The following is a 21,667-nucleotide window of genomic DNA, read 5'->3' as shown; positions in this document are numbered from 1 at the left end:
GTAGGACCGTTATGCGTCATTTTGACTCGACGTAAGGGCGCCCGTTTCAGGCGATATATTGCATGGTGCCTATAGTGGCTAAATGTGTTTGCAGGACGCGGACATGTACTGGGACTTCTTCAGCCTCCGCCCAGAGACTACACTCGGTCTCATGCACATCTTCTCCGACCGAGGCATACCAGACGGCTACCGGCACATGGACGGGTTCGCCTGCAACGCCTTCAAGTTGGTCAACGCCGACGGGAACACCGTCTACTGCAAGTTTCACATCAAGGTCTGTGCGCGGATGCGGGCGTACGTTCCGTGTGTTCCTTTTCAGCCACAGATGCACGTCTGACTGTGGGTTGGTTGCTCCAAGTTTTGACGGCGTCGCCACCACCCGTCTGTTTGCATGCAGGCAGAGGATTGCAACAAAGCTATGTAGGGACCGCACACTTTACACCAATGGTAGCTACGTCTGCTGATGTAGATGGTTTAAACTACATGCGTAGCCGAGATGCACTTGTCCTCCGAGTGACCCGATATGACTTGCACCACTCCATGTTAGAAGGTCGCACCGAGGACGTGTTCAAAATCAATGATTTGAAATGTTTTGTTGTAGGCTAGGGGCGCTGACGCAAATCTGTAAAGCCAGGCGCGAAACCCCTACATGAAGTGACATCGCCGAGAGTAATCACCTCAATGTGATGCAGTGAATATCTACGCTTGTGTAACAAGAAGCGAGCTGTGAAAGCATGCAGCAGAGTTTGGCAGAGATTACGACAACGTGTATAATGAAGTGCATTTTCTGCGATAGTCACGACGGCGCTGGCGCTTGGCTGCTTGTCTGCTAGCGCCATCCATCGCTTGGCAGACATAGCTGACATTGGGTACCGCCCGCGAGGAATTCGAGAAGTCACAGATTTTTGTATTGATGCTGAGGTTTTGTCATGAACTGTCGAGGTTGTGATCTACAGTGATCTGTCGGTGTAATAGTCGTTATAGTAGTGTGTGTACTAGTGCACTGCGGAGAACTGTAGTGAATGGTGTGATAGAGTTGTGAAGTGATACATGTAGTGTGCACGGGTTTCTGCTTGAGATACCTTTTTGGGTATTTTCGATTACAATCTTCGAAACTATTGTTATTTTTGAGGCGATCCGTGTAGTTATTTGGCACAGCGGGTTTTTGCATCGGTTATTATTAAATTTGATTTTTGACAGACAGACAGACAGACAGACAGACAGACAGACACACAGAGAAACAGACAGACAGAAAGACATATAAACCAAAATTTCTGCGTTTAAGTAGCCCAAGAAAGGCTATCGTCTTTAAACTGCTCAGATTGACACCTGTGCATACGCAAACTGCGCTATGCATAAGAAAACTCTGTTTGGTGAGATTCTAACGGAAATTAAACGAAATGGTCTTCGGCAGGCCATGCAATCTAGCTTACGGGCAACAGATAGACCACCCGTTTAGCGGCATGGGTGCAACAATGGGCATTCAGCGAAATAGGGCAGAAATCAGTTCTGTTCGCTGTACGTGGTGGCACCTTGAAAAACAACGCGAAAAAAACTCGGGTGGAGAGAGGGCAAACAGACACGAGCGCTGACGAGCAACTTGTGAAATTTTACTAAAGTTGGCAATAAATAGAAGAAAAGAAAGTATTCATACGCCAGTAAAAACGAGAGAAACGAAGAGTTTAAAAGCGGCGTCGGGTGTCAAAGGTGATAAAACGCACACACATTTCTTTTTATCCGGCCAGATAAGCAATCTCCCGCTCAAAGAGTGCCACGGAAGGCGAACTCACGCAATCCTCCCCCTTAGTGGCTATGACTGAAGCCTCAAAGATTTCGCGGGATCTGGCGTCACGATACCGTTTTGAAATGCGGGTTTCGTTGAGCTTGGCGTAGCAATTCTTGCAATCCAGGCCATGCCGGCCTGGTTGGGAATGAAGCGGCTCATGCTGCAGCCCGCGATCTGCACTACCGGGCACTCCCAACTTCAAGGACCCACACCGGGTGCTACGCTCCCATCACTGAAGACACGCTCCCTCCCATTGATTCCACCTTCTGTTCCATACTGTCCCACTACAGACACACACGAATATACCCGCCGCCCCACCCTTCCCTCCCAACACACCACGCCACCCTTTACCGTCGCCTGCAAACTGAAACTTTTTATAATCACCCCATCCTACATCACATCTCGCCGTCCCTTTTCCCCTACAACTGCCGCACTGTCACTTACCTCTCACCACTTACCACCTTGTTTTCTCTTGTCCTCACAACCCTAACCCCATCCCATCCCCCAACCATGAGCAGTGGGAGCCCGAGCTGACCAGCTCAGCACCAGAGCGACCGCAAGCCCTGGTGCAACGAGCTCTGGACGAAGCTCGGACTCGCGGCCTCCTGGACTTGGGAGGCTGAGCACATCGTGGTGTGCACAATAAAAGTTTATTCCTCCTCCTCCATTACATTTAAGCGTTCTTTAGGCTGACATCATCAGCGCATTTTCGCATAGTCTGGTTTTCTTTAAGACACATCCCCGGTATATAGATATCTGACACACGTAATCGCATTCTCGCGTGCTTTAATTTCGAACAAATTAGACCATCCAAGTTCGCATTGACATTCACAATTGAGACTATATTCCAGATAGCTTGCGAACAAGCTGCAACGTTGGCCTTCGTGTCGTCCTCGAGATGTTCAGTGGCCACAGGCGCGATCAGGATCCGCTGCACAGTCGGTCTCTCACGCACACTACGCACATGTGCTCCCACGCGTTAACCTCCTGAATTAGGTTGTTTGTCGGGAGGTTATCGACTTTATCTTGAGGCACGCCTCAGGACCACACTTGGTGGCTAGACTTGCGAGGCGAGCTAACGAAGACGCACCCACGAGGTGGCAGCTGAGGGAGCCCCTCCAGAATTTGAGGCTTCGGGTGTTGTAATGGGGTCCCTGCAATATGGTAAGGGAGTAAGCAGCCTTCGACAGGCGCAGAAGAACCCCCCTGGGAACGCCGGTAATGATGGAAATCCCTTGTGCTGTCGGCGCCGAACTTGGTGTCACGTAGGCCATCTCGGAGGCGGATCTGCGTGGCCGGGAAAAGGCCTGAGTGAGGCTCATTGCACTGTACAATGTGACGACAGATGGAGCCAAGGCAACGACATCGCTGCTGGCGCCGTCGGTTTTTGGGGACGTTTGGATCCCGCTTGCTCCGTGACGACGCTGCGGGTAGAGGCTTCTGTGTTCCTTCCAGAAAGGTTGGCTGTCGTACTGAGGTACCACGGATAGCATGAGATAGCGAGTTTGACGGGCGCTCACCAGATGACTGGCGTGCCAAGCGTTGCTCCACCGCGGATGGTCTAAGGCCCGCCGCTTAAGCTTGGAATAGAGCGACCCGCTATCTCGCACAGAGAACTCAGTTCGCATGGTGACTGGTGATTCCTCTAGCGTCAAGGTCCCGGGTGACAGCTAGGATCGATCTCGTACAGCTGGTGGCCTCTCTCACGTCCTGGCCGTGGTCTTCTGGCCTTTGGAGGGTTCCGGAGTGATTGGCATCCCGGAATCTCAACAAGTCGGGCTGTCCGGGCAAGTCGGCATGTCGGACTGGCGTCGCGAAGGAATCTTCCTTACGTGATGAGATGGCGTGAGGGTCGTCCTTCAGGTCGTCTGGTATCTGGCTTCGACTGACGACAGATGACGCGTAGCCCACCGCAACTTGTGCCGACGGCGAAGATCCAGGCATCGTGAGTGCCGAGAGGTTCGTGAGGCTTCCCGGGAGTGCTGTCCACTGAGGCCTGTGCCCATTGGTGAGCAGATGAACTGTGATCACGGTATTGCTCGAGCTGTGTGGCAACCAGAACGTTCCGAAGGACGCGTGGCTGGAATCGCCGAAGACCAGAAAAAGCATGGGAGGTAAAGATCGCCTTGAAGAGTGCCCTCGTCTGCGTTCCTTTTTCGGAATGAGCTCGGCTGCCGGGAGAGGGCAAAACGTTAGCAAAGACGGCGCAGCCCTGGTCCAGTCGCGCGCTGCCAGCCCACTTTCTCGTGGTCTCGTGCAAAGGGGGATTCTTCCTCTTTTGGCAGCGGCATAATGCATGTGTTTTCAGTATATTCCGCCCTTATTTATTTTCTTATTTCTCTTGTCCTTTCGTTTTAAGTTATATTACATGTGCATATATATGTTGGTGTCCCTCTTCTCATTTTTTAACCTCGCAATTTTTTACGACCGTCCTCTCCCTGGTCAATCCCCTCAAGCGAGGCCTCCCTAGATGGCATCTCTACCGCAACACCGCACCTTTCTAGGAAGGAACATTTTGCTCAACGAAGGAATTATCGATTTAGTCAACAAAGAGGAACAACATGCCATATTTCGCGGGGCAGCACAGAGGGAAATGTCGCTCCGAGAATTCAGTAGAGAGAGAGAGAGAGAAAACAATTTTAGAAGACTGGTTAGACAACCGTATCGATCGCTCGACATCTGGGTACTGATTAAAATTAGAAATTTAAGTGATACCGTACAGCATCTTGTGCACGAAGGTAAAGGTATGCGACAGATCCTATAAGACATAACAGAAAGCCATCTTGCACATGGGTGTGCTACCCATTGGAGAGAAGGTTCATCGCATCTGTTGGAAACTTTTGCGAAGCTGAGAAAAAATTTACCAAGATAACTATATGCTGTCATGATAGACACTGCGGCTTCTGCATTCATTACAAATCTCAAACGTGTCATCTTATCATTATCGTCTTTCGTATCCTTATTGCGTATTGCCATTTTCTTTGTATTACGACTGACCCATACCCGCGTTCGGATCACCGAAACACACGGGACATTTACCAAAAATGACTTCGCTTATCGCCCAATTATTACTTCTGTAATTAGCGACATGTATTGAGGCCTGCATGAGTAATTTGAGCAAGCTACAATACTTTGCCAAGTACATGATCACATTAAGTCCACATTCAGTTAGGTGTTCATTGAGCTGAGGTGGCGCCGGACATAGGTTCGGGGTGGACTCATCTGGCTTTGTATAGTCCCGAAATTTGATTCCCAGAGTGAAATTTACTCAATTTTTCTTTCAACTCAATTACTTTACTTTGGTCTTAATAACTTCCGTGTGAAAGTTGGCGTTACTCTGAGCATTGTAGCCACCCTCCGTTTATTAATTCTTTTGGCCGTATTTCAACCACTTTGTGTCATCCGCGTCGGCTGTTTGGTGGGCCCCCTCTTAGCCACCACGCTCGGTATTCGTCCTAACAACTTGAACATTGAATTCGTTATAAAAACAAGGTCCGCTTTAACACTTAGTATGCTTTGACGTTGGCCTCGTTGGGTATACATGACTTTTCAAAAACTTTATAGAAGAAGTGGCGCACACAGAGCGCTCATGTGTCACCTTTTTCGCCACGCTGTTTTCGAAAAAGATCTAATTCTTGATGGGTTAATGCATTATTTTTGTCATTGGTTTATTTTTCTTCATATTTCTGGTTATTCTCGGATTTTATGTCGTCCACTGGTGCCTTTAGCACTACTCTTCCCTTTTCAGAACGACCAAGGATCCAGGAACTTGTCGGCGAGTGAGGCCGAGGAACTTATGGGCAAGGACCCTGATTACTACATTCGAGACCTCTACAACTCCATCGCCAGCAAGGACTACCCGACCTGGACTTTCTACATACAAGTGATGACGTTCGAGCAGGCCAGGACCTGGACCTTCAACCCCTTCGACGTGACGAAGGTCAGCTTTTATGCTGCCTGATTCTACTCAGGACTTTGAATTACGCAAGGGAGCGGTGCCCTAAGTTCAAAACATCTCTGCTCAATGAGGGTTCGTAGCCTAAATGTTTGGCAGGTTAGGACCGGTTTTCTTGCCGAATAGCACAGAGCCCAGGCAAAATATTTTATGTGGGAAAAACGTAATTCAAGCCATCAATTCACTCGGCTGCTTTGACAACCACGCGATCAGTAGGGCCCCTGATGTAAGACAGAAGCTCGACGGGCAGTAGGGGGTTTAAAGAGTTTGGGCAACGAATTTTGAATGCAGGACAGTATGCGAGCGAAGTCAACATTCAAGTGGTGAACTAAGCTCCAAAATTATTTCGGCTTCATTGTTGGCCAAGTTGTAGTTAATGTAGACGAATTTAAGCACGTACAAGATGGGATAAATATGGGCCACTAATCAAAAACATCCAGACCTTGTGCTTCCATATTGGTGTCGCCTGTTCGTACCGCCTTGTTTGCGCTGAAATGCTTCTATACGCTACTGTGAACCAACTAGATCTCGCCAACGTCTATTTTTAAATGGTGTGGGATTCTACATTTCACACACTAGTGATTTCCCACCCCGCAGCCATCCGCGCTCAGCAAACATGCCTTGCGAGCGCCGGCTGCGGACGGGTCCGTTGTTTGCGGAGACAGACAAAGGCAGGAGGCGGCGAGGGCAAAACATCAATGACAGCATTTATTGCAAAGTGCAAATCAAATATACTGCATACAGACTAATCGTAGGCCATAACGGTAACACTGGGAGCGAGGCATTAAACAACGCTAGAGATCGAGATGGTTCGACTCACCCATGGCATACCGGAGTAGCGGAGCGCTGCGCAGTGCGAGCGCGGTTGCAGTCTCCCAGCTCGTCCGGACGCGTCCTTTGTGCCGCGTTCCCCAGGTCAGACCAGCGCGCCGAAACGTCCGCGCGCTACCGGATCCCCGAGACAAGAGAGCGTCCCCTCGTCATGCTACGTCCCACCAGACTTCGCCTTACGGTGGCGCTAGTATCGAGGAAGAACTGGTTCTCGGGTAAGGCAGAGGGGAAAAGGGTCAACGCTTCCACCAGGGCGGAAACAAACCGTCCGGTCGCTGGCGCCCTCCCGTATGGTTCCCGTCGCGTGAGCGAGGCGCGTGTGCACGCCGGCCGCAACGGGAAGCTAGCGAGAAAAGGGGTTCGCGTGAAAGTCGCGATCCCCACATCCCTCCCTCCTAAATTCCTTGCGTACGCCGGTGAGAGCTGACTACAGGACTAGAGGCGACGAAAAGTTCGTTCGTCGATTAAATCGTTAGTCACTGCATCGTGTTGCCTACGCCGGCTTCCACTCGTCCAATGCCACCGCTGGTAGTGTACCAGCAGGCCCGGTCGTCGCCCGCTGATGTCTGCAGGCGGGTAGCTCCGGGAAGAATCGCACCATCCAACCCAAGCAAGCGTTGCTCAAGTGGCGGCACATCCGTGATGGCCCGTCCCCGCCGAGCGACCAGACTGCCGACTCTCTCAGCCAGGCTGGTGACGGCATGCCGCACCGCACCCCTTCAGCAGGCTCGGCAGCTCGCCCGGAACAGTAGACAGCAGCATAAACACGCTCCGTCATGTGGTCCAAGCCGGGGTGGCTTAGCTGCACAAAGAAACTCCCCGCACCTTCAGTGTACGGCAGAAAAAATAGCTCTCCGATCGCACCGCCTTTGTGGCGCGATCCTAACGACAACTGCAGAGTTGTCAGCATTGCCATCGCTCTGTTAATGTCAACAAAGCCCAATAAATAGTCCAAGCCCTACAATGCATAGGGCAGGACAAACAGGCTGCAGTAGCCCTTTAATCCCATTCATCACGTGGTTCGATGTCGAATATTACAATTGCCATGGCATCGGCATAACTACCTGCTTGTTAACGTCAACAAAGCACGCCAAAGTGTCCTAACGCTGCAGCGTGCAGGGTAGGGAGAATATCAACTCGATTGCATCAACAACGTGACACAATCTGACGGTTCAACTGCTAAGTTTGTCAGCAATGCAACCGCTCTGGAAATGTCAACAGAGCTAGAACCTGTCCTAACCCTATACGGTACAGGGTACAAAGAACACACACGGTCGCATCGACCGCCCGGCGCGATGCTTAACCACACAAATGCGAAAGCAGTATTTGCTCGCATCTGTAACACTTCATTCATACACATGAATGCGGAAACAGTATTTGCTCCCAACGACAGCCCTATGTTCACACACATGAACGCCGCTTGCGTAAAAATGCTGAAATACGTTTCAACACACTGGCGTGAACAGAGCTTGGTCTCTCGAGCCGAACAAGAGGGCTCCTGCGACGTTACAATCAGCGGGCGCAAAGTTTGCCTCGCGTAATTCTCCCCGTCAGTGGAAGAGGGATGAAGCCCCCCTTCAGTCCCGTCGCACGCGTGGCGTGACAACAAAAACAACTACGCTGTGGAAAGCAGTTTTTCAAGCAGCGAGGGGTCAAAGCAAGTCTTTCCTGAGGCGGGAGAGATTCCTTTCTCTCGCGCGAGGCGATCAACAAAAGAGGGGGAGCGCTCCATGCGCCCTCGCATTGTTCCCAAGGTCGTGCCTTCTCCGGGAGGACCGGCTGTGAAAGCCTTCGGGTCACTCACTTCGGCAAACGACCCGCATCCAAAAACACAACAAAATAAAACGGACCAAACGAAAGAAACCCTGAACGTGCCCGTACGTGCAGCCGTGAGGAGACATCTGCTTTTTAGGGTCCTACACGCTCGCTGCAACACAAGCAGCTTATGAGCGAGCGGCGCCTACCGCATTCAGCGGTATCGGAGCGCCCGTGCCAGGCTGCAATACCAGCTAGCCTTTTGCGGCACACGTGGCCCGGCCACACGGCTCCCAGAGCCTCGACTCCCGGAGTCGACAAAACGAAAGAAAACTCGGACCCAAATTGCAGCTTCCGTACACACTCACTTCGGGCTGACACAACGGCACGGGCTCCCGGTCTCGCATGGATGCAAACTCGGAAACCCTCGTTTCCATAACCAACAACGACCCGACAAAAATTCGGAGACCACGTGTTAACTGGCAGCGATCTCCTGCCATATACACGATTGCTGCAAACTCGGCGCTTAACAAATTAAAAACGCAGCAGCAATAAATAATTCGCCTCACTCTCAGGAAAGTTCGCCTCTGCTAATAACTCGCTCCAATCAGTTAGGCCTGAAGTCTGTTGTCTGTGCTCGGATCGTCCGACGCCAGAACAAAGGATGCTGCCGTGCCTCCTGCTCGTCTCCGCAAACAAGGCCTCACGTTGGGGCGCCAGATGTGGGATTCTACATTTCACACACTAGTGATTTCCCACCCCGCAGCCATCCGCGCTCAGCAAACATGCCTTGCGAGCGCCGGCTGCGGACGGGTCCGTTGTTTGCGGAGACAGACAAAGGCAGGAGGCGGCGAGGGCAAAACATCAATGACAGCATTTATTGCAAAGTGCAAATCAAATATACTGCATACAGACTAATCGTAGGCCATAACGGTAACACTGGGAGCGAGGCATTAAACAACGCTAGAGATCGAGATGGTTCGACTCACCCATGGCATACCGGAGTAGCGGAGCGCTGCGCAGTGCGAGAGCGGTTGCAGTCTCCCAGCTCGTCCGGACGCGTCCTTTGTGCCGCGTTCCCCAGGTCAGACCAGCGCGCCGAAACGTCCGCGCGCTACCGGATCCCCGAGACAAGAGAGCGTCCCCTCGTCATGCTACGTCCCACCAGACTTCGCCTTACGGTGGCGCTAGTATCGAGGAAGAACTGGTTCTCGGGTAAGGCAGAGGGGAAAAGGGTCAACGCTTCCACCAGGGCGGAAACAAACCGTCCGGTCGCTGGCGCCCTCCCGTATGGTTCCCGTCGCGTGAGCGAGGCGCGTGTGCACGCCGGCCGCAACGGGAAGCTAGCGAGAAAAGGGGTTCGCGTGAAAGTCGCGATCCCCACAATGGATAGCTAATTTATGATACCTTGAAAAAACTAAGTTCGTGATCACCCGAGCAAAGCGGTCCCCAACGCAACCACAATGGAGGGCGGGTCACCAGTCGTAACAGCGCTTCTTCTAAGACGTGCACGTTCTTTTTCACTTTCTCAGTTCTTGAAGCAAGGTTTCATTCGGCTCCTTTATTGTTTCCAGATGTGGCCACTGTCCGAGTTCCCGTTGATTCCCGTCGGCAAGGTGGTCCTGCAAAGGAATCCCACCAACTACTTCTCCGACGTCGAGCAGATAGCTTTTAGCCCAGCGAACCTAGTTCCGGGAATCGAGCCGAGTCCCGACAGGATCCTCCAGGTATACGCCATCACATTCCCTCAAATAAAGTTACGGGGGCGCCTAAACTTTATCTTGCGATGTTAGAATGTGGGAGCATCATTCCTTGTTGAGTTGTGAAACTGTGTGTGTGGTCCATGGGCAGGTATGTTGACGTGTAGCTGGATAATGAGCATGAACCACGAGTTTCTGACGGCAGCTGTTGTCGTAACTAGCCAGTGCAACTGAGTAGCCATGATGCTAGGCCTACATCCAGCCTTCTAGCAAAGTCATTCATTCTTCGCTAAGCTGCGTGTAACGGTTGACGACCTCACACCTCAAAGCACAACGTTAGGAATCCCGTCCGGCAGTCGCATGCACCGTTCGCTGTCACGTAGTAGTAGTAGTAACTTTATTTTGCTCAAAAGTTGTGGTGATTGCACCACTGAGCTGTTCGCTCAGTCATCTAGACAGCGGGGCTCCCGGTGTTTTGAGAGCTCGGTGTCTCCAGCCAACTGGGCGAGAGCTTTTTGCACGTGGGGGGCTGGACTAGAGATGGCAGCCTCCCTCTGTCACGTATGGCATTTCTTGAATCGACCGCGAGCTTCTGGCGGCTTCTATTGTCTTCACTGGCCAATCCAACCGCAGTAATCGCGCTTTCCGGCCGTCGCAGCCAGTGGTGCATTTCGATGTGAGGGGTTTGCTATACGTGTAGCCAATCAGAATCTTTCATGGCACGTTGTGGTCGTACTTCTCACCCGGCTTTTTTTAACTGAGCGAAGGAATACGGGAGAAATGACCACGCATCAAAACAAAGACTGGCTGACGCTCTTTTACTAACCCCCTAATGAGGGCACATATTGTGATAAAATTCCCTCATCATGGTCTCAGTTATAAGAGCTCGTAGCAGAACGGAGAACCCGTACGGTATACCCGGTAGTAGACAGGCGCCACTGCGTCTGCACAAAGGGGAAGAAACCGGTCCTGCGCATGCGCATGTGTGCCGACTGTACGTACGGCCTGGTGCCGCACATGGAGGGGCGATTGCAGATTCATCTTTGTAACTTCAATAAACTCTACCATGTAGGCACTCCAAAGCACAGTATATTCCCTCCATGGTAGACGAAACGTGCTCCCATTTATAGAATAAACTCCTGGCTGCTGAGCTCATAACATTTCCAGTTTGGCACGCAGACAGACAGAATGCTTTCAATTGCCCAGTGCCGCTACGGGTATTTCATGCCTAATTGTTCAGTTCCGCGCCAGCCCGCGCGATGGAGAGGATTAATTTTGTTAGAGAAGTTGGTGATCCTTGGCGTCAGCCAAAAGCCCAAGGACTCTAGCAGCTACTTCGGGGAGTTGGGTGGTCCAGGTTTGATCTTCTGGATCGGAGCTGAGCAACACGGTCTCCCATTGGTCTACCTCACTGATTCTTCAATCCAGCTCGCCAAGGATACAGTTGGAGCGCAAGGGCTGTTGGTCGACACCTATAGGGTCACCATCTTCTCGAAATAAACTTATTTCTCATCGTTCTGGGAGAATTTAACAATTTAGACATAACGTACATCTAACTGCACTGGGCAAGCCAGTAGCATATGTGCTAGGCCAGCCCTGTGTTTAACTTTGTGGCATTTGTCAGGGTATTTCCCTGCGAGCAGTAGTTATACGGGTCTAGGTTTGGATACGAATTCGTTTGAAGTAGCCATATCGTGATGATTGCCTCTTATGGAGTGATGGGTGAGAGGGGCCCGAACCAGTCGGTAATAATTTTAAAGCCCTTGCAGGACACGAGCCGAGCCCTGCACGACCATCGGAGCCAATGTTATATTAGGGTCGATGCCTTCTCGGTCGTTGAATGCCCGATTTAAGGATTGCAGACGCCTCTGGTTAGAAGACCTCCCACGAAATCTAAAATGGCAATTTTCAAGTCGCTCACTATGTATTCGGTTTTTGTCGAGTCCGTCATTGCCAGGGCAATGGCCACCCCTTCACCCACCTTCAGTTCTTTCGTGCAAAACGATCAGGAAGCAATGGAATTTTACTGACAATCGGCTATATATCATCAACGCCATGGCAGGGCGACTTTCGTAATCGGCTACGTACACGTATATTACGTTAAATAATTCTTCCTACCACTTGTGCAGGTCTTTGGCACTGGCCTGCCTTCTCTCTATGTTGTGTACAGAGGGCATGTTTTCCAGGATCGGTGAAATGTGTGTGCTTTCGATATTTCTGGAGGTAACGCAACTTTGGTTGGCGCTGTCCTCGGATAAGAAATGCCAAGGGAGTCGAGGATGTGCGTGTCAGTCGAGCCCACGAGACATAATTTTCTTAATGCGTAGACTTTTGGCGTGCGGTAGAGTGGTTTGGCGGCGGTGGCGACGGCCATGTCCGTGTACCTTAGCGACCGAATGTGACACCGAAGGCCGAAAGAAAACGCCGGGTAGTGTGTGGCGAACGTGTGAGGGAGAGGGTGGTTAGGTCGAGAAGAAGCCCAGCACGCCAGAGTGCTGCTCGTGGCCCTTCGGCGTCCTCCCCGTTGCGTTACTCATTCTAACCACATGATATCTGCGCGGGAGGTTCAAACATGATTTAAAACAACATGCTCGGTGGCGGCGACGCTCTGCGAAATAGCGGCAGAGTATCGCGCCACCGGGCGTTTGTTGATCACGTGATCACTTCTTGAGACACAGCAGCTATGCGCCGTGACCAAGCAGACTGCAGTTCGCGCTGCTCACAAATTCTGCATTAGGTAGTATAGTAATCGTCAGCTGCTTTTCCTCTGAACATCCGTCATGTTCTTCTCAAATTTAGTTGCCCAATTAACATGCATGTGAATCCCAAAGCACTTTATTGTTGTTGTTCTGGGACGCATAAAAACCTTGCACAAATAAACTAGGCTGAATTCGTGCACGTTTCTTGCTTGTCACAGGGACGTCTGTTCGCCTACGGTGATACTCAAAGGTATAGACTGGGTCCAAACGTCAACCAGTTGCCAGTCAACTGCCCTCGGAATGCGCACCTGGCCAACTACCAGAGGGACGGCAACGCGGCTCTCAATAATCAAGGTACAAGATCAGTCTACGCTTGATATTTATTTTCACTGTCTTTAAATGGTCGGTTCCGCTTGACTCAATTAAGGAATATATATATATATATATATATATATATATATATATATATATATATATATATATATATATTGTCGGAATTGTGGCGGCCCGCGATCCCGACGACGACTCGGTGCGCGGCAGCGCTCGGAGGGCCGCGCGGCTTGCGCGGGATTGCGCAACAAGACGGCAAGAATAAAGAATAGAGGCGTTCGCTTGCGCGTCGCGAGATGGCGCCACCGGCACGCTTGGGAGCGGGAGCTCAGAGTCGCTTCGGCGCGGAGGCGGCTGCGAGAGCGAGGGACTTCGGCTGTGGCGCTCGGCGTCGGCGGGCGGCCGCGCTCCGAACGGGGACGAGACGGCGTGCGGCGGAGGAGCGACCCGGCGTCTTCCCCTCCAGCCTGGACCGACTATCGTCCACCGGTAGCGGCGGAGTCGAACGACTCCGGCCGCTCAAGCAACGCGGTACCCGTCGGTGACCGAGAAGACGGGGCCAGCTAGGGGAGGCTTTCGGGAATAAACCCTCTTGGAGGTTGGCGTCGGTTGCCTTTCTCTATTGCCTGCCTCTCACTCCGGCGTCGTTTACATTGCAGCCGCGTGAGGAGGATCATCCGAGTCAGACCCGTACCACAAATTGGCGCCACAACGTGGGGCCTCGACTGCAAACGCAGTTGAGGCGCATACAGGCAAGATGGCAAGCAACGCCGAGCGGAGCGACGGGAGGAGGCTGGAGGCACGTAGGCCTACTGTCAACATGGCGGCGGGTCGGCTCCCCCGCCGCGCCGTGCCCGCGCACATGCACCGGCTACAGCGATGAATTGACCCCCCAAGCACCGAATGGTACGGCGGACTCTGCCTACAAGGATGCAGCGGTTAGGAGCACGTACCGTAAAAACCCGCGTATAATACGAACCCGCGTATAATACGAGGTGTAATTCGGGGACAGCAAAATCAGAAAAAAAAAGTTTTCATCCGCATATAATACGAGGTAAAGAGCACAGAAAACATTTATTTGCACTGCAGTTATCCTTCAGTCATTGTCAGTTTTCACTGGCACTGTCTCCCGACGTCCGTTCAGTCATCGTCAGGTTCACTGCCGCTGTCTTCTGAAGTCGCCTTGTTGGAAATGTCTTCCCACAGAAAGTGGTCCTCAGTGCCATCAAGGGCGTTCGAGATGCCGCATTTCTTAAAAGAGCGACTGACGAGCTCCTCTGGGATGCTGGCCCACGCATCCGCGATCCAGACACAAAGCACTGCTGGAGAAGCCCGCGTCAGCCATCCGGTAGCTGTCACTTACGGGTCTCCTGACCTCATCCACTCTTGGTAGCAGGACCTGATGCAGTCTTTGAAAGGCTTGTTGATGCAAACGTCTAGCGGTTGCAGCTGGGATGTCATTCCTCCTGGAATGACAATGAGCTCGATGCGGGGTTCGCGCAACAACTTATTCCCGGCATCGTCCAGGTGGCAGCGAAAGGCGTCCAACATGAGCGCTGACGGGAACCCCCAACAGTGCTCCAGGCCGCCGACACCACACAGACTTTATCCAGTCAAGCACCAGTTGCTTTCTCCACCCGCGAATGCTGCCTTCGGTGACGCCGAACTGCCGCCCTGCGGCGCAATTACTGATGGTCTCGGCACATAAAATAACTTTTCTTTTTATTGCCGTTGAATACTGCCTTCGTGCACCCGACATCTTGATAGAGTTGCGGGGAACGTGCCGATCCTTCGCGCGGTCAAAACAATCAAAATGGCGCCGGCTGACAGAAGCAGCAGCCAGCTAACGCCACCGCAAGAAGGCCCACCCTCCGCTGAAACCGAAACCGAAAGTGCAAATTTTCGGCTGAAAACTTTGGAATCCACATATAATACGAGGCAAAAATTTTACATAGTAAAATTTGGAAAAAAACCTCGTATTATACGCGGGTTTTTACGGTAAATGCGCACCGTAAACCCGTGACTACAGCGCTTCGACTTGGCTGATGCGACGTTGACAAAGAGCGAGGAGGATGTTGAAGGTCAGTCTTTTCCTTTTGCTACGGGTGGTGCGAAGGGCGACGAAACCGTCTCCACGCTAGTGGGTGCTTGCGTCTCGTCTGAAAGGTGGAGAAGGTACCGCCCGAGATTGCATTCAGGTAGTAAGAGCTTCGCGTGGCTCGGCAGGGGGCTCGTTCTTTTCGGGAGGCGATCATCAGTGTTTGTAAGAGACGTACCTGAGGCGACTATCACCGGAGAGCCGCGCCCGTAAGCCGCTTGTAACGCGGTGGGCGCTGGCGTTACGGCAGCCTGTATGCTGCGATCGGGGATAGTCTATGGGTGTGGGCGAGCGTTACTGTGTGTGTGTGTGTGTGTGTGTGTGTGTGGGTGGGTGAGTGGGTGGGTTTGAGTGTGTGCGCGTGCGTGCATGCGTGCGTGTAAGCCGATCAGATTGCGGCGGGCGCTGGCTCTAGTGGAGATGGTAATGTTGAGACCTAGGGTGTTTGAGAATGCGTGTGGGAGTGCGCGCCTGTAAGCCGCTAGTATGGCGATTGGCGCCGGCAGCTGATATTGCTGCAAGTGAGTTGTAGGAGCCCTCCCTGCTTGACGCGAACGCCGCTTTGCCGAGTAACGCACCCGGACAAAGAAAAGTCGAACGGGTATTTCGAAGCCACCACTCGTGTTATGTCAGACGATCGAGCTGCATCCGAGCAGGCTTTCTCGCCAGTGACAGGAGTTGGCGGAAATATTCTGCTCCCTTTCTCAAGAATCGGAATCACTCGCATTGAATGGTGAGAGCGGAGCCCTCCGCACACGGACGGCGGCGGGAGTCACGCCAGTTGCCAGTCGCTGCCACCATGGACAGCGAGGAGGACGGACCAGCTGAACCACCCGGCGGGGCTGGCCAGTGAAGGTAGCACCGAGCGCAGCGTGTTGAGCTGTCGCCAGTTGGTACTCCGGCCCCCCCGGGCCAGCGCCCTGCGGGGCAACCATTCAGCCGTTTGGGAGGACCAGCCGCCGAAGCAGCCACGGAGCCCAGGAGGCCGAGGGACCCGCCATTGGGGAGAACGCCTTGCACTGGGAGCGGAGGTCCCGTCAGCAAGTGACCTCCGCATTCTTCGGCTGCGGCTGCCGGCTTCTTCTGGACCTGCCAACCTGCTGTGCTACCCAACCGTGAGAGACTCGGACCAGGGCAACGCATGGCACGCTCATCACGCCGAGCTTCGCGGATACGGCATCATATGGGGAATATTGGGGTGAACTGGCATGGGGATGACGTTTGTTGGCTTATTTCGTAACTTGAGGGCTGGGACTGACTCTTGTGCTTCGCGGCGCCGTTTCAATGCGAGTGGCGTCGAGTATTTAGGGAGGAGGAGTGTGGGAATTGTGGCTGCCCGCGATCCCGACTCGGTACGCGGCAGCGCTCGGAGGCCCGCGCGGCTTGCGTGGCATTGCGCAACAAGACGGCAAAAATAGAGGGGTTCGCTTGCGCGTCGCGAGATGGCGCCACCGGCGCGCTTGGTAGCGGGGAGCTCGGAGTCGCTTCGGAGGGGATGCGGCTGCGAGAGCGAGGGACTTTGGTGGTGGCGCTCGGCTATGGTGGCTAGAAGGGCCTTCTAGCCCCCATAGCTCGGCGGCGGCGGGCGGCCGCCCCGAGCGAGGACGAGACGGCGTGTGGCGGCAGAGTGACCCGGCGTCTTCCCCTCCAACCTGGACCGACCATCGTCCACCGGTAGCGGCGCAGTCGAACGACTCCGGACGCTCGAGCAACGCGGGACTCGTCGATGACCGAGAAGACGGGGCCAGCTAAAAGAGGGTTTTGGCAATAAACCCCCTTTGGAGGTTGGCGTCGGTTGCCTTTGTCTTTGGCCTGCCTCTCACGCCGGCGCCGTCTACACGGCAGCCGTGTGCGGAGGATCGTCGGAGTATGAACGCTGTATATTGTGGGGATCGCGACTTTCACGCGAACCCCTTTCGGGCTAGCTTCCCATCGCGGCCGGCGTGGCACAATGCGCCTCGCTCGCGCGACGGGAGCCATACGGGAGGGCGCCAGCGACCGGAGGGTTCGTCGGCGCCAGGGTGGAGGCGTTGACCCTTTTCCCCTCTGCCTTACCCGAGGACCAGTTCTTCCTCTGCACTAGCGCCACCGTAAGGCGAAGTCTGGTGGGACGTAGCATGACGAGGGCACGCTCTCTTATCTTGGGGATGCGGTAGCGAGCGGCCATTTCGGCGCGCCGGTCCGGACCTGGGGAACGCGCCACAATGGGAAGAGTCCGGGCGAGCTGGGAGATTGCAACCGCGCTCGCACTCTGCAGCGTTCCGCTGCTCCGGTATGCCATCGGTGAGTCGAACCATCTCGATCTCTAGCGTTGTTTAATGCCTCGCTCACAGTGTTACCGTTATGGCCTACGATCAGTCTGTATGCAGTGTATTTGATTCGCACTTTGCAATAAATACTGCCTTTGATGTTGCCGCCTCCTGCCTTTGTCTGTGTCCGCAAACAACGGACCCGTCCGCAGCCGGCGCTCGCAAGGCATGTTTGCTGAGCGCGGATGGCTGCGGGGTGGGAAATAACTGGTGTGTGAAACGTAAAACCCTACAATATATATATATATATATATATATATATATATATATATATATGAGTAAAAGAGAAAGAAGACTAAAGGGTAACGAAAGGAAGTGAAGAAGGTTTGCCCTGAGCCGAAACGTTAATACACTTTCGTTCGTTACCCTTTAGTCTTCTCTTTCACTGTATATTTTTACCGGCCCCATCGTACCTTATACCTACGCAAATATATATATATATATATATATATATATATATATATATATATATATATATATATATATATATATATATATATCTGGAGCATTTATGGAGCTCCAACATTACGGAAGCATAGCTGCGAATACTCTCTGCCTTGTTCCGAATGTGCTGACATACCGCTGATACCACCTTGAAGTAGGCACCGCCTCTGAATACAGAAGTACCAGAAAAACCACGTAAATGCAGGTTTTGTAAATGGTGCACAAGCGAGCGCTGCCTTCCCTTCTGACTATACGAGATATCGGAACAAGAAAGGTTCCCGTCAATGATTCGTCTCCTTCGTATGCGACACAAAAACGTCCTGCTTGTGCGACCGCAAGGGTACGCTTGGATCCGCATTGCCAAAATACAAAGTGGTCATATCAAGTTTTGCAACCAGCGGTTTACTTCATAATGGCATCGCTACTTCAAGGGATTGGGCTGCTGCAGCTGGTTGCGGATTGACCTTCTGTGTTCTCGTAAGAAGACTGTCGATTCTTTTTCTTGCCCTGCCTGTCCTGCAAACCAGGACGTTCCTACGAGCTCATTGGTCATTTAGTCGGGTCCCTTTCGTGGGCTGCTTCCCTTGTCAGTTACAGTTAGTCAGTGATAGCTTGTCACATCTGTGGTTGGTCCTTTGTGTGCCATATATAACGCTGGGTTTTGAACCCAAACTTTTCAAACGCTGCTCTTTTCCCTGACGTGAAACGAACTATGTAGTACGCTATAAAAAATGCATCTCGGAAACCAATAAGATTTTATTTGGTTTCTTTGATGTCATTATTAAGACATGACTGAAGGATTCGTGTATCCATCTTTTGCGTCTTTGTATAGTAAGTCCAATCTTATCGGTCGTATGTCGGTATATGGGAATGCGACGCTTTGATGACGCATGTGGTCACGTGACTTCTTTGATACTTTGCACTAGGATTCGCCAGTATGAGAGAAACTTAACTCCGTGTGCCTCCCCCCCTTCCCCCACCCCTGTCCCCGAACGTTTCTGTCCACAGGCGGGGCCCCCAACTACTTCCCGAACAGCTTTTCCGGTCCCGTGGATGACGCCAAGTGGAAGGCACCCCCGTTCCCTTCGTCCGGAGACGTTGACCGCTGGGGCAGCTCCTCCGACGACGACTTCACTCAACCGGGGGAATTCTGGGAGGTCAGGCTTTCGAGCAAAGACAGACTTCACATTTGGCGCAGCTCGTAGTATATTCATTAAGGTGGTTTATAATTGCTACACTACATGCTTTACGTGTATGTAGCGAGAAAACGAGGTCTTGTTCCTCTTAACCGAGAGAGAGAATGCTCTTTAATGTGAGCTGGTGAGGTCAGCCCTGCTAGGGACAAGGCTTGCTACACCAGATGGGGGGTGACTGCATTGATGAGTGGTGAGTATCAGACATTAGAGTTACAGCAGGCAGAAGACAAACAAGAAACGTTAAAAAAAGAAAAGAAAAACAAGGGAATGCTGCCAGCAGGGTCCCGACATAAAAATACAATTGAAAAGAAAATCGTTATTAGAAACGCTGAAGCAAAATAAAAAGTAAAGGACGCGAAAAACAATGAGTAACAATACCAACCCAAGAAAATAAATAGATTGACGCCACAGTGCGAAAGAGTAGCTATCGCGACACACTTACTCTGTCTGTGGTCTAGAGAAATTTGTCTAGTTCAGTGTCTCGTATGAACCGGAGTAGAACTTTTGAACCTAATATACTGTCAGCGCTAGTGGCCCAGGGCCCAAGAAAATGACGAAGTTCCACACTGCCTCCATGGCGTACACGAGAGAGGGAACTCGCTGCAGTTTTTCGCGAAGATTGTTTTAAGCGAGTTTATAAAGAGGCCACAAAGGCAACATACAATTTTGTTCAACTTGAAAGAAATATAGCAATTAGTAAATCCCTCAGCGACAGGCCAGCCATGAAAGACGCATTTTCTTCTTGGTGATTGGGATTTTTAACGCGCCGACCACCTGAAAATTTATTGCAGGAAAGCCAACTCCCCCCTGTAAAGCGTACTCTGCCTCAAACCTACCCCGTGACAGGTGAAGCCTGCTTTAGGTTTTCGTATCAACATGGGAAGCCCTCACTACAAAGTTTCGCGTTCAACCATCGCCATCGTCAGAAGGGGGTGCATAATTTCTTTAATTGCCCTCACAGGACCCGGGACGCCATCGAGAGATTGAGAAGCGAACAGTAGTCGCCCGGTTTTCGATACAGAGAGAGAGAGCAACATTCAATTTACTTCAATTTTTATATTTAAAATTGAATAACTCTCATTTCTTCACGGATCTTGATGATTCTTTTTGCGTTTATCTCTGCATCACACGAAGAACAGACGTAAAGAGTAAGAAGTACCTAAGAATACATTTTAGAAGTAATTGATATCTCAATTTTTAACTTGAAGTTTGCGGGCGGGGAATCAAACTTGTGTTTGGCCGCATGCCCCTTTAGGCGAATATTTACTGCTCGCCTTAGCGATGGGGGACGAGACCGCGGCCATCTTGACTCTTCTACTCACCGTTGCAGGCGCTGAACGATGAAGAACGCGACCACCTGGCGACCAACATCGCCAATCACCTCAAGGACGCCCAGGACTTCATACGGAGACGGGCTGTCGCGAACTTTGCCAATGCTCATTCGGACTTCGGAGCTGCTGTTTCGATGAGGCTCGACGAACTCTTGCAGGTGGGACCTGTCTCCATTCTGTGGCAGAACTGACTGCAAGCTTTCTTCGTATCTTATTCGATTGATTGATTGATTGATTGATTGATTGATTGATTGATTGATTGATTGATTGATTGATTGATTGATTGATTGATTGATTGATTGATTGATTGATTGATTGATTGATTGATTGATTGATTGATTGATTGATTGATTGATTTAACGCGCCTACGCAACGCAGGCGATGAGGCGCGCCGTAGTGGAGGGCTCCGGAGTAATTTTGACCACCTGGGGATATTTAAAGTGTGCCGAAATCTCGCACACTCGGGCGTTTTTGATTTTCGCCTCCATCATAAAATCGGCCGCCACGGCCGGGAATCGAGCCCGCGACCTCGTGCTCGGCAGCGCAACGCCTTAGCCACTGAGCCACCACGGCGGGCTCGTATCTTATTCGATAGGAAGCTAGTAAATGCTTTTTAGGGGATAGTTGGTACAGTCTCGAATATACATTTAGCGTGCGCTTTAAGCACATAATAGTTGCAAGCTGCTAAACATCCTTCAGCTTCAAAGGTGAACGTCCGAGTATCAAGCACGCTCGTATCGCACATTAGTGCACTTGAAATCGCATACGCACTTTTTTTTTTGCAAGCTTATACATGCCAGACAGCTACTTTTCTCACCTGAGCACAAGTTAGAAAAATGCAGTCATGTTGCGAAAAAAAATTGGTTTCCGATTCGCTATTTGAAGCCTGTTTGAACTTTTTCAAAAATTGTACATTCGATCCGAAGATTTACCCGTACTTCCTCTGCTTCCGGAAGCACGGAGAAAGCTATTGTCACCGATTGCACTGAAGGGTACTCTCGAACTGGCACACCGAATTGGCCTTCTATATCTATAATATTTGCTGTCCCATTGTTAAAGTGCGCTTTCGAGGCCTCGTAAGAAATCTTACTTAATTTGCTTTCACCAAAAGTACGCCTATAGCGGTAGGGTCTTTCTGACGAACCCCGAGTCAAAAAAGAACAGCCGGGGTCTAAGGCCGCACGGAAGGAGAAATGACATATCTGGGACAGTTTGTTCATACCAAATTTGCCA

General features: G+C 51.6%; 1 protein-coding gene across 1 annotated transcript in view; it reads left to right on the top strand.

Annotated features, from left to right (window-relative positions):
* Window positions 1–21,667, top strand: part of LOC144142628 (catalase-like) — an 87,533-nt gene that overhangs the window by 65,489 nt on the left and 377 nt on the right. Inside the window, exons 5-10 of the mRNA XM_077674272.1 lie at window positions 95–274; window positions 5,535–5,726; window positions 9,902–10,054; window positions 12,945–13,080; window positions 18,916–19,064; window positions 20,434–20,592. Of these exons, the coding sequence (XP_077530398.1) occupies window positions 95–274; window positions 5,535–5,726; window positions 9,902–10,054; window positions 12,945–13,080; window positions 18,916–19,064; window positions 20,434–20,592 (969 nt within the window). The remainder of the gene's footprint in view (window positions 1–94; window positions 275–5,534; window positions 5,727–9,901; window positions 10,055–12,944; window positions 13,081–18,915; window positions 19,065–20,433; window positions 20,593–21,667) is intronic.

The sequence above is a fragment of the Haemaphysalis longicornis genome, unplaced genomic scaffold, assembly GCF_048455015.1.
Source record: "Haemaphysalis longicornis isolate Haplotype H1 unplaced genomic scaffold, Haemaphysalis longicornis Haplotype H1 scaffold_6, whole genome shotgun sequence".
Taxonomy (NCBI): Eukaryota; Metazoa; Arthropoda; class Arachnida; order Ixodida; family Ixodidae; genus Haemaphysalis; species Haemaphysalis longicornis.
This window is presented reverse-complemented; position numbering and strand designations above follow the sequence as displayed.